The 14,002-nt window shown below is 45.0% G+C and overlaps 1 protein-coding gene across 2 annotated transcripts in view; it reads left to right on the top strand.

Annotated features, from left to right (window-relative positions):
• Positions 1-14,002, top strand: part of LOC126252002 (protein tumorous imaginal discs, mitochondrial-like) — a 124,049-nt gene that overhangs the window by 21,336 nt on the left and 88,711 nt on the right. For both annotated transcript variants that reach the window (XM_049952784.1, XM_049952785.1), the window contains exon 2: positions 2,226-2,437. In XM_049952784.1, the coding sequence (XP_049808741.1) occupies positions 2,226-2,437 (212 nt within the window). The remainder of the gene's footprint in view (positions 1-2,225; positions 2,438-14,002) is intronic.

Consider the following 14,002-nt stretch of genomic DNA (forward strand, 5'->3'; position numbering starts at 1 on the left):
GGCCCCCTGTCCTCTGACACATGGCTTCATACTCTAATGAGTGGAGCGCACCCTCCCTCTGCCCATCCCGTTCCCCATTTGTGATGCCTGTGACACACAACTCCTCATACACCACGTTTTAACCAAGTGCATATATTGTGATGGGAGGGCAGAAGTGAATTTAGGTGGAGATATGCCCTCTATTGTAGGTATGATGAGAAAAGTGTGGTAACGGTTTTAAAAAACTGTGTGGTGTCTGGACTCCAGCCTAATCTTCCAGACTGAAGGTTTAGTATGTTGCATGGTGGCTGGCACATTCTTTTCATCCCAGCGATTAAACAGCCACAGGTATCTGAAGTACTAATTTAATTCTTTCTGCTGCTTTTACTTTTTTTATTGTACGTTTTAGAACGGCTAGAGTGTTTGATTTTTGTGTGTGTGTGTGTGTGTGTGTGTGTGTGTGTGTGTGTGTGGTTTGTGTGTGTGTGTGTGTGTGTGTGTGTGAGAGAGAGAGAGAGAGAGAGAGATTTTTAGCAGTCTTATTTTTTAAAATGCATTTGAAGTTTTATTATTCTGCCATTTTTATCTACTCTTTTGTCATAAAATTTTAGTACAGGTGCTAAAAGCTTTGCTTTTGTGCATGCTTTTGCTATTCACTGTTTAGTGACATATTCTGGCAAACCCATGCCTCATCACAAGTCCTTGTTTGAAAGAAATATTATTCCTTCATACACAAAGTGATTTCAAGGTCATTGAGATGTCTTTCGTAACATTCCTTTGTGCCTCACTAAGGGAATTGGACCATGCATAGTCAATGTGAGAATAATGTGAGCTATCCCTGCACTTCACTCATTGCCAATGAAGTCTCAAGAACAGCTAAATGCTGTGTACCTCCACAGGCTTTCAAACTGCTATGATGCCATCATTAGTAATGCTTTAATGTGGTTGAGGTTCATAAGGTTTGTTTCCAACAGTGTCATGACCATTGCAAAATGTTTGGTCCAGTCCAGACGATTGTGTTCCAGTTAGTATGGCATGTGCAAACATTCTTTACACTCTGGCCTAAATATTTTGAGGTTTGTAGCTTTAACTGGTCTGCTGCTCGTGGTCTTGCGGTAGTGCTCTCGCTTCCTGAGCACGGGTTCCCTGGTTCGATTCCCTGCGGGGTCAGTTATTTTCCCTGCCTTGAGATGACCGGGTGTTGTTGTGTCGTCTTAATCATCATCATCATCATCATCATCATCATCCATCCCCATTATGGTCAGAGGAAGGCAATGGCAAACCATCTCCACTAGGATCTTGCTTAGTACGGCGGTGCGGGTCTCCCGCATTGTTCCCCTACGCTCTGTCACCGAGTATGGGACTTCATCATCATCAGCTTTAACTGAGAGTAAAACAAATAATGCATTGACAAATGGAGGGATGTAAATTGTGCACACTCAATTTAGTTACTGATGATAAAACTTCTGCTGGTGTACACCAAAAATGCTTGGCCAATTCCAGGTAACTGCTCCCATCCTAAGAACCACATATTTTTGATGTCTCTTTCCATGACCAAGTCATGCAAGTTCTTTTGAATTGTTCCTTTGGTGACTTTTTCTAGATTATGTAGCATCTTTAAAAGTGTGAAGGGCATAGAAACTGTACTAACTGTACTTATTGCTAAGTTATGTCTTTTGTATTAGGCAAACTGTACTCTAATAGTATTGTTAGCCTGTCACATTGGACAATGTTAAATACATTGTTAGATAAGGATATGAAACTGGTGGTGACATTTGTGTAGACAACTAGACCCACGTTAAAGTCATGGACATTCCAATATGAAAGCAATAAACAAAAGTAAAGAAAGGCAACCACAGTTTGTTGCTGATTGATGCATGGTGCATAAAAACTTGGTTGTGGCCACATGTCAAACAGTTTAAGTTGAGTGGTTGCCTTTCCTCATTATTGTGTGTTGAACCAAACCCCTTACTTGGTCAACAAATTGCCATGGCCTCACAAAGTGAAAATTTTTCGTACTGATCATGGTTGTGATAACTGATAATATTATTCACATTATGAAAAATGGTTCATATATTTAATTAAGGTAACCAGAATTAATGTTATTAGTTGTGTAACGAGCGTATTGCTACATGTAAAGTATAATTGACGATTCCAAAGAAGTGTAGTGGGTTGTGTGGTAATTATTGGGTTTTTTACTGAACCTTATTGAAGATTTTGTAACTGTGTTGATATTGTTCTTGCAGTTCTGCAGTCTGCTGTACCAAGGGATATTCATACATCTTCGGTGCTCGAACAAAAGAAAGACTATTATGAAATCTTAGGTGTTCCTCGAAATGCATCTGCAAGGGAAATTAAAGCAGCATATTACAAATTAGCAAAACGGTACCATCCAGATACGAACAAAACTGATCCTGATGCAGGAAAAAAATTCCATGAGGTATCAGAGGCATATGAGGTAAGACAGTAAGTCACCATTATTTTTTAACAGATCTACTTATGATTGGCAATGATGACTTTTTAAATTAATGTGACTTTACTGTAAATCACTTTGTTCATTAATTGGTTCCATGTAACTCTTGTCTTCCATCATTTATTTATTCCTAAAGAAAGTAACCTAACCAAGAATGTTTCAAATATTATACAAATCAAATGTCTCCATGCTAAAGCTGTTTGATGGATACCATTTTTGCCATAACCTAAGGATGGCATTAATAGGTTACATTTTGCCAAAGAACAAAGAAACTAAGATTATAGTAAATTAAAATTATTTGAATTGTGATGTTTTTGCTGTTTACAACTGCTCCATTAATATTTTTTTCTTCTAATATTTGGCCATATAGCCTGCCTTACAGCAGTCTTCGGAGACTGAAGCTACAGCACTTTTGTTCCATTGTTTTAAATCACAGATACACAAGACCAGAGGTTGGTGGCAAAGAGTATGCAAAAACTAAACCTGAGGCTACACAGTTGATCCATCCTGGGATGTCATTGTATCATTATTAGCAGCACTTTAGTGATATCTTCGTGAGTTTATTAAAGAAAGCACCGGGTTCCATGATTTTTCAGGGTTTAAACTGCTATCTCTGTTAGTTAAATTGTTTACCAAACAAATTTCAGCTGTTTCTTTCACCATCAAAATGAAATTAACTCGGCACTAAAATTTAGTCATTACCATACCCGCATCTCGTGGTCGTGCGGTAGCGTTCTCGCTTCCCACGCCCGGGTTCCCGGGTTCGATTCCCGGCGGGGTCAGGGATTTTCTCTGCCTCGTGATGGCTGGGTGTTGTGTGCTGTCCTTAGGTTAGTTAGGTTTAAGTAGTTCTAAGTTCTAGGGGACTTATGACCACAGCAGTTGAGTCCCATAGTGCTCAGAGCCATTTGAACCATTACCATACCGCGTAGGGTGACTGGTGTTTGTGCAGTGCTCTGCCACAGCCAATTTATTTGGCTGTATGAGCTGGGTGTACCTATATTGTTCCATGCATCTTTCATACACTCTGAGTCTTCCGCCCAGTGAATGAAAGGCCACACTTGCAGGGGACCTTGTAAACCACAGCCTTTCATAGTCTTAAGTCATCTTTGATGGAACCCAAAAGTGCTACTGTCTTCAGTGGAAGGCAAGAAGTCACTTTGTGTGTTTGGTGAGACTATTAACCAATTTTTAGTGACAGATTTCCCACATATGACTGGAATACTAAGGATTTAGCTCTCTCCCCCCCCCCTCTCTCCCCCCTCTCTCCCCCCTCTCTCCCCCCTCTCTCCCCCCTCTCTCCCCCCTCTCTCCCCCCTCTCTCCCCCCTCTCTCCCCCCTCTCTCCCCCCTCTCTCCCCCCCTCTCTCCCCCCTCTCCCCCCCCCCCTCTCCCCCCCTCTCCCCCCCCTCTCCCCCCCCTCTCTCCCCCCAACTTCTTATTCCTTATGTTCACCTCAGGTTTCAACCATGTTAAGACATTTTGTGGTACCAACATATGTTTTATTTAATAATGAATTTTGTGAACAAAGTGATGGTGTCACCATAGGCAGTCCCTTGTCACCCTTGGTGGCCATTTGGTTTATGGAGGAGGACTTTGAGGGAAACGCACAGTATTTTGGAGATTGTTGATGATATGTTTGTATTGTGGCCCCTTCTAAGAGTAAGTTACAAGAATTTTTAAACCATCTAAATTCAGTTCATGAAAAAATTCAATTTGCAGTGGGTATCAAAAAAGGAAGGAGTCTTCCATTTCTGAAAGTTTGGTTCATCGCAAAGTTGATGGTACCTTGGAACATGCAGCTTATCGGAAGCCAACTTGTGCAGACTTGTATTTACATGTAAATAGGTACCACTACCCTTCGTAGATGAGTGTCCTCAGAACTTTGATTCACAGAGCCCATAACATTGCTGATGAGCGCAGACTCCAGGGTGAGCGTCTACACTTAAAAAGAGTTTTTGAAGCAAGTGCAGATCTGTAACACACCGTGAATAAGGTGAATACAGGAAACTAGGAACAAGACATGGCTTTCCTGCCGTATATGGGAAACCATTAAAAATGGGTTGAATTCTCACCAAGCACAAAGTTAAAACGAGTTTTCATCCTCCACTAAAGACAACAGCACTTTTTGGTTCTGTCAGAAATGACTTGAAGTTCAGCAGGGCTGGAGTTAACAAGTTTCCCCAGTGAATGTGGGCTTTCTTACATAGGGCGAACAACTTGTACAGTCCATGCAAGACGCATAGAGCATGGTAGGTACTGCCAGCTCTTGTGGCCCAGTAAATTGGCTGTGGCAGAGCACTGCATTGACACTGGTCACTCTGTGAGGTAAGAAAATTTCAAAATTCTAATGTTGACTTCAACTGAGGTGCTCTTTCTCTTTCAGCTAATAAAATCAGTGTTAAAATTTGAGATCAGAACAGCAGAGGGCTGGACAAATGTGCAACGTAGAAGACATTTGGGCTGAAACACATGTCTAAGGGGTGTTTATATATTGTTCCATTTATCACCCTTTGGCCAACTTGGCTGTAGAATTTTTAGGATTTTTCTGAGTTTTCTAGCAATTGATGAGAATTTCAAAACATGGCAACATTTGTAAATAAAATTAATAAAATAAGATGGTTAAGTAACCGAAGACAAGTATTTGTTATTAAGATTGAACAAATGTTATTTAAATATTAAATGAAACTGAATTCACCTGAAAGTGGTGGCCTCACAATAACAGAAATAAGACAAAGAGTTTTTACAAGAATACCCTGTCACAAATGTTCATATAAGTGTAGTGAAGATAACAGTACATTATATCTGATCAAAGCAAGCTCTTATACAAAGCATCCATCACAAGTGGTGACTCAGTTTCGAAGTCCAGAGGCACCTTAACTTCATGAGAATCGGAAAGTAAAGATCATTAATTAATTCTGTAGTAATTGAAAAGCATTAATACAACTGTCCAAAAATATCTATGTAGTTTCTCATCAGTGCTTATAGTTCATGAGAAATTAATTTAAGCAGCCTTTAGTTCATTGTAGCACATTGACACACTGCAAAATGTAATGCTTCAGTGTCAAACATCCATCAAAAATTAAAGCTCTGACAGTCTGTGAAGAGCTATCTGCCACAAATGATGAATCTAGTACCTTCCGCTGCGGAAGTCGAACACGAGGCAGAACAAATGGACGTGGTCAGCCCATAGAGGGCTCCGCCTCCGCGGCGGCTATTCCGCGCAGCAGCTCTTGCGCAGCGAGGGCGTCACCACTAAGCCACGTGCAGACAGCGGCCAATAGCCGGTCTCTCCAGTTTTGTATATAGGGACCCGCTCTGCCCTAGTCCAGCCAGTCTGGTACTCGCTCTGGATTTCGTTTCTATCTCGGCGGTACTGCGTTCTGGTCGTTGCTCGTTGTTGACATTTGCCTGGCTCTGGTTCCAAGTGGATTTACGTTTGGTGTTTGGTGTTGTGGTTTCCACAAGCCTCCGTTGTTCATCTCTTCCTTGTTGTGTCGCTGATAGTCGGTCATGGTCGGTTGTTGTCAGTTGTCGTTGGTCTGTAGTCCGACTCGTCCTGTGTTTACCCGGTGGTGCATGCTCCACCGCCGGCGGCTTCCCCGCCTGGCGGCTCCAATCCGCGGCCCAAGGCGTTCCCGCTGTTGGTTGTGGTTACAACAATGAATCAGAAGAAGAGTTCAACGCATAGTCTAAAATTTGAAGTCTTTCACACTCTGTGGCTAATATGCTGCACAAAGTCTCTCAGGAGCACTGGTTATTCTAAAGTCACCGCCAAGACTGTTACCATGAGTGAGGCTCTAAATAAGCAATTGAAATTAATTTGACAAAGAATTTCATGAAAGGAGATATAAATTTCGACCTGTATAAATCGAGGCCTCCTGCACTTTCTTTAATAAACGCGCAGAGACATTGCTACAATGTAGCTAATAATATTTTTATTTGTGCAGCTGCCAGTGGCTCACACCCATGTGCAGAGCTGAAGTCACTTTTGAGCAGTGCCGTCTCCTGCTTCTGGCTACTTGGAGTTAGGTTGTTAGCTGTTTATATGCAGTGAACACAAGCTGTCAGAATCTACTAGAAAATATTTTTCTGGCACCCCAAGGTGCTAGATTTGCGAATGTGTAGAGCTGTCAGAGCTAGAATCTCCACATGACATGTGTTTACGTTTCATCATACTGGTGTTCTCTATTTTTACTTCGTGTACAGTTCTCACATCAAATAAAACAAAATGGATTTCAATGACTGGGAGTTATCGAGTGAATTAAAATACATTAACATAATTGTGGAAGGCTGAAATAATAGAGGGTGTCCCACTCAAACCTCCCTGATTTCAAAGACCCAAGGAAAAAAAAAAAACACGGTAGATATGACAATGGAAAATGCACCACATTGTTGAGCATCTCAAAGAATTTATTTATTTATCACCAATACACCTCTACATGTGAACCGTTTGTAGCACAAAGAATATCGAGTCTATATTCAATTTCTTGCCAAGTTCTTTGTAACATTTCCTCTGTTACTGTTGCAATCGCATTAGTGATACGATGTCGAAATGTAGGAATATTGTTCACTTTGGTCACGTACATGTGGTCCTCATGAATCCTCACATGAAGAAATCAAGGGGCGTAATGTCGGGTGAGTGTCATGCCCAGGCAATGGGTCATCTGCTTCTGATCCAATGATTGGGAAATTTCCTATCTAGGAACTTTCAAACAGACGTTGACCAATGACGCGGAGCTCCATCTTGTTGAAAAATTATTTTGGGTTGCAAGTCTTGTATTTGAGGGTACACAAACTGCTCCAATATGTCCAGATACACTGACCCATTTACTGTTTGTTCCGTAAAGAACAGCAGTCCAACAGTCCTGTCGTGCATTAGCCTGTACCAGAAGTTTAGTTCAGAGCTATCACGAACATGTTCAATGACAACATGCAGATTTTGCAAACCCCAAATCCAAACATTATGCCTATTAACCCTTCCTGATAGATGAAAGTGTTTTGACTCGCCGATCATTCAAAGCGCCGCCGCGCAATTACACGCGTCCTCTAAGTGCTGCGCTGTCTGCCAGCCATGCAGCAGCTGCGCCACCTAAGCGGCCAGCCGAGCAGCGGCCGCTAGACTGGGACTCAGTGCTCATTCGAATGTTAACGTGTACACTTGTCTTGTTTGTCAACTTACTCTGTGACTTACATGTGTTGTGTCGTTCGTAAATATATTTGTTAAATTTGACGTTATAACAATTGGCAACAAGGTAGTGGATTTTTCCTTTTCACCGTTGACCCGCAGGGTTCCATGGCTACTGTCGAGCAACTCTTGCAAAATCTCCTTGAACAGCAAACGCTTCTAACAGCGGCGATTCGCGATTTCGTCGCGGCGTCAAATGCGGGGCGTTTCTCGTCGTTGGCTGTACCTCCTTTTCCTCCTTACGACGAGACGGCGGAAGACTGGTCTGATTATGAAAAACGTCTTCGACAGCACTTTTTGGCATTTCATGTCACGGACGAACAACCATGTAAGTCTCTGTTCCTTTCGTGGATTTCACCTCAAATGTATCGGTTGTTGTCGCAGTTGGCTCCTTTGAAGGATCCTGCATCTTTGTCCTTTGCTGAAATGTGCTCACTTCTGTCTGTCTATTTTCGAAAGCAAATGCATGTGGTAGTCTCTCGTGTTGCCTTTTATCGTTGTCAAAAACAGCCACATCAATCCTATCGCGCTTGGGCTGTTGGACTTCACGGCCTCAGTCGAAAGTGTCAATTTGTTACTGACGTTCACAGAGAATCCTATGCCGATTCCATGGTACGGGATGCTATTATCCGGTTGGCGCCCGACAAAGAAGTTCGGCAACGTGCCCTTCAGTTGGCGAATCCGACTCTAGATGAAGTTCTCTCCATTGCGCAGTCTTTTTAAGTTTTTCGCACCACTGGGGTGCAAATAGAGGCGTGGGGTGATGTCGGGGGAAATACAACCTCTGTGTGCTGTTGACGATGCGTGCGGCGCGTCCCCGCCGGCCGACATGGCCGCACTGCGCTCCCATGCGCAGCCTCGGCTTAGCCGTAAACAACCCGCTAAGAAACTGCAGCAAAACCCCCGGCAACTTCCTTCATGTCCGCGGTGTTTTACGAAACATTCACGCGAGGATTGTCCCCAACGTTGGGCTGTGTGTCACAATTGCAAAAAGAAAGGTCATGTGTCTTCCGTTTGCAAATCCGACCGCATACATGATGTCCATGAACATGACGCTGATTCTGATTCTGTGTTGTCTGTCAATTGCACTTCTTCCCTTTCAGGGAAGTTATTCCTCACTGTCCAAATCCTTGGTCGAGATGTTTGCATGCAAGTGGATACCGGTTCTGCTGCCACTATAATTAATTCTCAGACCTATCTTCAGTTGGGTTCTCCACTCCTGTCACCTGTCACTCGGCAATTATGGACGTACAATAAACAGAAGATTTCTCTCTTGGGACAGTTTAATGCTGAGGTATCTTACAAATCCGTCGTTCGCACTGTTCCCATATTTGTGGTCGACCAGAGCAACGCAGAAAATCTTTTTGGTTTCGATGCCTTTCGTGTTTTTGGGTTCTCCATAGACGACTCTGTCAATATTGTCTCTGATGCTATTCCTTATGCTCAACTGGATTCCTTGTCGACGACATATTCGTCCCTTTTTTTCTCCTGGGTTAGGCCGTGCAAACGACTTTGAAGCTCATATCATACTCAAACCCACTGCTCGGCCTAAGTTTCTTCGGGCTCGGCCCATTCCTGTGGCCCTTCGTGATTGGGTAGAATGGGAGCTGGATCGTCTCACTACCTCAGGGGTCTTGCTTCCTGTCACTTCCAGTGAATGGTCCTCTCCTGTCGTTGTTGTTGCTAAGCCAAATGGTGATATTTGTCTCTGTGACGATTTCAAAGCCACTGTAAATGCTCAATGCCTCATCGACACTTACCCTATGCCCCGTCCTGAAGAACTGTTCACTAAACTTGCTGGAGGTCAGTATTTTTCTAAAATTGACCTGTCAGAAGCTTATCATCAACTTCCTCTCGACACTGCTTCCCGGCAGTTTCTGGTCCTTAACACGCCTTTTGGCCTCTATCAATACCAACGATTGCCATTCGGGGTTGCTAGCGCCCCTGCTCTCTTTCAGCGATTCTTGGAACAATTATTGCTCCCTGTCCCTGGGTGTATCAATTACATGGACGACATTGTTGTCACTGGCTCCACCACTGAAGAACATCTTCAAAATCTCTGCACACTTTTTCATGTCTTACAGACTGCCGGTCTTAATTGTAATCTTCAGAAATCACAATTTTTTCAGGCATCTATCACGTACTTGGGGTTTCAACTCTCACGGGAGGGTATTCGTCCGCTTCAGCAAACTGTCGCTGCAATCGATGCCCTTCCTCGCCCTACATCCGTTAAGGAACTGCAGGCCTTCTTGGGGAAAATAGCATACTATCACAAGTTTTTACCGTCTGCGGCTTCGGTTGCTCAGCCGTTGCATCACCTGTTGCATAAAAACGTGCCTTTTCACTGGTCCGTGTGTCCGGTCCCGGTAGCTGAGTGGTCAGCGTGACAGAATGTCAACCCTAAGGTCCCGGGTTCGATTCCCGGATGGGTCGGAGATTTTCTCCGCTCAGGGACTGGGTGTTGTGTTGTTCTAATCACCGTCATTTCATCCCCATCGACGCGCAGGTCGCCTAAGTGGTGTTAACCCGAAAGACCTGCACCAGGCGAACGGTCTACCCGACGGGAGGCCCTAGCCACACGACATTTCATTATTACTGGTCCGCGTCATGCAATGCGGCTTTCCAGAAATTGAAGACTATGCTGAAACAAGCCCCGTGCCTGGCTAATTATCGACCTGGCCAACATCTTGTTCTTGCCACAGATGCCTCTCAATACGGGGTCGGTGCAGTCCTTGCGCACCGTTTTTCTGACGGTTCGGAACAACCCATTGCTTATGCCTCCAAAACGCTCACGGATGCCCAACAAAAGTATTCTCAAATTGAAAATGAAGCTTTGGCCATTATTTACGCTCTTCATAAGTTTGGTGGTTTTCTCTATGGCTCAAAATTTCATCTTGTTATGGATCACAAACCACTTGTTTCCTTGTTTCATCCATCAACGTCACTTCCCGACAAGGCTGCACACCGCCTCCAGCGTTGGGCTCTTTACTTGTCTCGTTTCAATTATGAGATTCATTTCCGGCCAACGGCTCAACATGCAAATGCTGATGCTCTGTCTCGCCTTCCCATGGGTCCTGATCAGGCATTGGATAGGGACGAACTTTTGTGTTTCCACCTGGATGTTGCCGAGCAGCGGGTTGTGGACGGGTTCCCCATCACTGGGGACAGGCTGGCGGCTGCTACGAGTTCTGACCCTACCCTCTCCCGGGTTTTACACTGTATTCAGAAGGGTTGGCCAGATCGCCCGTCCGCTAAGACTTCTGATCCGTTGCGGAACTACTACGCTTTGCGCTACCGCCTCATGGCTAGGGATGGTGTTATCCTCCTCTCCACTGACAATGCTTCGCCGTGTGTCATGGTACCTGCGTCTTTGCGTGCTTTGGTCTGCGCCTCCTTCACCAAGGGCACTGGGGTGTGTCTGGCACAAAATCTCTGGCGCGCCGTTATGTGTACTGGCCTGGCATCGACTCTGAAATAGCACACATGGTCGCTGCCTGCGGCGCTTGTGCGTCACAGGCCGCTGCCCCGAAGTCATCTTCGTCACCGTGGCCTTCGCCTGAGAAGCCCTGGGAGCGCATTCATGCTGACTTTGCGGGACCCTTTTTAGGTACTTATTGGCTCCTCGTAATTGACGCCTACTCTAACTTTCCCTTCATTGTCCGTTGCACGTCGCCTACCACCGCGGCAACCACCAGTGCTCTCACCTGCATTTTTTCTTTGGAAGGCCTCCCCTCTACTCTTGTTACTGATAATGGTCCGCAATTTGCCTCTTCCGAATTTGCGGATTTTTGTGCTCGTCACGGCGTTATGCATGTCACGGCCCTGCCGTTCCATCCACAATCCAACGGTGAGGCTGAACGACTAGTCCACACATTTAAGGCTCAGATGCGGAAACTTCTGACTTCTTCTGCTGCTGATGATGCGCTTCTCCAGTTTCTGGCGTCTTACCGTTTCACCCCCATGGGCGACCACAGCCCGGCTGAGCTCTTACATGGCCGACAGCCCCGCACGCTACTTCATCTTCTGCGGCCGTGCATCTCACGGCCGCGGGTGCCTTCACTTGGCCGGTTCACTGCCGACGACCTCGTCTGGGTACGGGGATATGGCAGGCGGCCAAAATGGAGCCCGGGCCGCATCTTACGACACCGTGGCAGACGCCTGTATGAAATCCAGACGGACACGGGTGTTGCAGTGCGTCATTTGGACCAGCTTCGGCCTCGTGTGCCGGCAACACCTGTTCCGAATGCCGCTACACCACCTTCGGCTCTACCTGACGCTCGGGATCTTGGCATCTCTCAATACTCACAACGCAGTCCTCTCACCGTCATCGCGATGCCCACACAAGAACGGACGCCACCAGGAGACGTGCCCATGCAGGAACCGGATGACCATCCTCTGTCAGAGCAAATCTACTTGCCTCCTCCTCCAACGGACGCCGACACATCGCCCATGTCTCCTGTCATATCAACTGGACTTGCCGCAACGGGCAGATTGGTGCATGGGGCCCCAGCAGATTCGACCCCTATGTCTCCTGTCATCTCGACCCGTTATCATCGGGGACACTTCCGTCTGTACGGGAAGCGTCCTCCTCGAGACTTTACGGCGAGTCAAACAACGCCTATGGATGTTAGCCATCTCCAGGACACCTCCATCAAGACCAGTGCAACAATTTCAAAGGGGGGAAAAGTGTTGTGACTCGCCGATCATTCAAAGTGCCGCCGCGCAATTACGCACGTCCTCTACGTGCGGCGCTGTCTGCCAGCCATGCAGCAGCTGCGCCACCTAAGCGGCCAGCCGAGCAGCAGCCGCTAGACTGGGACTCGGTGCTCATTCGAATGCTAATGTGTACACTTGTCTTGTTTGTCAACTTACTCTGTGACTTATATGTGTTGTGTCGTTCGGAAATATATTTGTTAAATTTGACGTTATAACAGAAAGGTTGCCCCATTTGAGAATAAACATCTTTCCAGGAAGCTGGCATCCATATCAATACGCTGCAGCATATCCGCAACAAATTGTTGTCGGCATGGTTTGTCGTTCGGCGTCAGATGTTGCAGACTTTGTACTTTGTAAGCACACATACAAAGATGCTGGTGAACTATACAATGCAATGTTGATCAAGGTACATCAAGTTGCCTAGATGCTTGATGAATTGACTTATGTGGGCTTCTGAGAAACATTTGTCTGATGTCCTCCACTGCCTCCTGTGAAACTCCGTAACATGCACCACCAGAATGTTTCAGAACACTCCCTGTTGCCAGAAACTTCCTTTACCATTCCTTAATTGTTTTCACACCAGGTGGATCACATTCATACACACGACGATAATTTCTTTGCACAGAAATTGGCGATTTTGTTTCTGCAAATCACACTACTGCTAGTGGGCACTCCTGTGGAGTTGCCATGCTGCACTCTGGTGACATTACTTGGCACTTCTGATGTGGGAATATAAGTTCTATGAGATGCTCTACAATGTGGTGCATTTTTCACTGTCATATCTACTGTGGTTTTTTCCTCCTGGGTCCTTGAAATTGGGCGATTTAAGTGGGAAACCCTGTATGTTATTAGTTTGTTTCTAATTTGCTTTTATTTACACATTATTAGCAGCGTTAATCCTCTTGCAGAACATTGAGGTCTCTCTCTCTCTCTCTCTCTCTCTCTCTCTCTCTCTCTCTCTCTCTCTCTCTCTATCAAAACATACATTTTGACATCTGCCAGGTACCTTTTCTAGGCTTTGCATGATTTCTGCTTTAAATTTACAGAATGTCATCCCTTGGTAAATTGTAGACTGAGAGAATACTGTGTTTTATCATTGTAATACATTTTCCTTTGTTGACACATATTTTGTGAAAACTTATTTTACAGCCTTACATGCCTCACTTTTATCTTGAAATAATTATTTAATGATATATCTAAAAACAAAGATGATGTGACTTACCAAATGAAAGTGCTGGCAGGTCGACAGACACACAAACGAACACAAACATACACACAAAATTCAAGCTTTCGCAACAAACTGTTGCCTCATCAGGAAAGAGGGAAGGAGAGGGAAAGACGAAAGGATGTGGGTTTTAAGGGAGAGGGTAAGGAGTCATTCCAATCCCGGGAGCAGAAGGACTTACCTTAGGGGGAAAAAAGGACGGGTATACACTCGCACACACACACACATATCCATCCACACATATACAGACACAAGCAGACATATTTAAATATTTGGTCTTTAAATATGTCTGCTTGTGTCTGTATATGTGTGGATGGATATGTGTGTGTGTGTGTGTGTGTGTGTGTGTGTGTGTGTGTGTGTGTGTGTGAGTGTATACCCGTCCTTTTTTCCCCCTAAGGTAAGTCCTTCTGCTCCCGGGA

The sequence above is a fragment of the Schistocerca nitens genome, chromosome 4 (genome assembly GCF_023898315.1).
Source record: "Schistocerca nitens isolate TAMUIC-IGC-003100 chromosome 4, iqSchNite1.1, whole genome shotgun sequence".
NCBI classification, from domain to species: Eukaryota; Metazoa; Arthropoda; class Insecta; order Orthoptera; family Acrididae; genus Schistocerca; species Schistocerca nitens.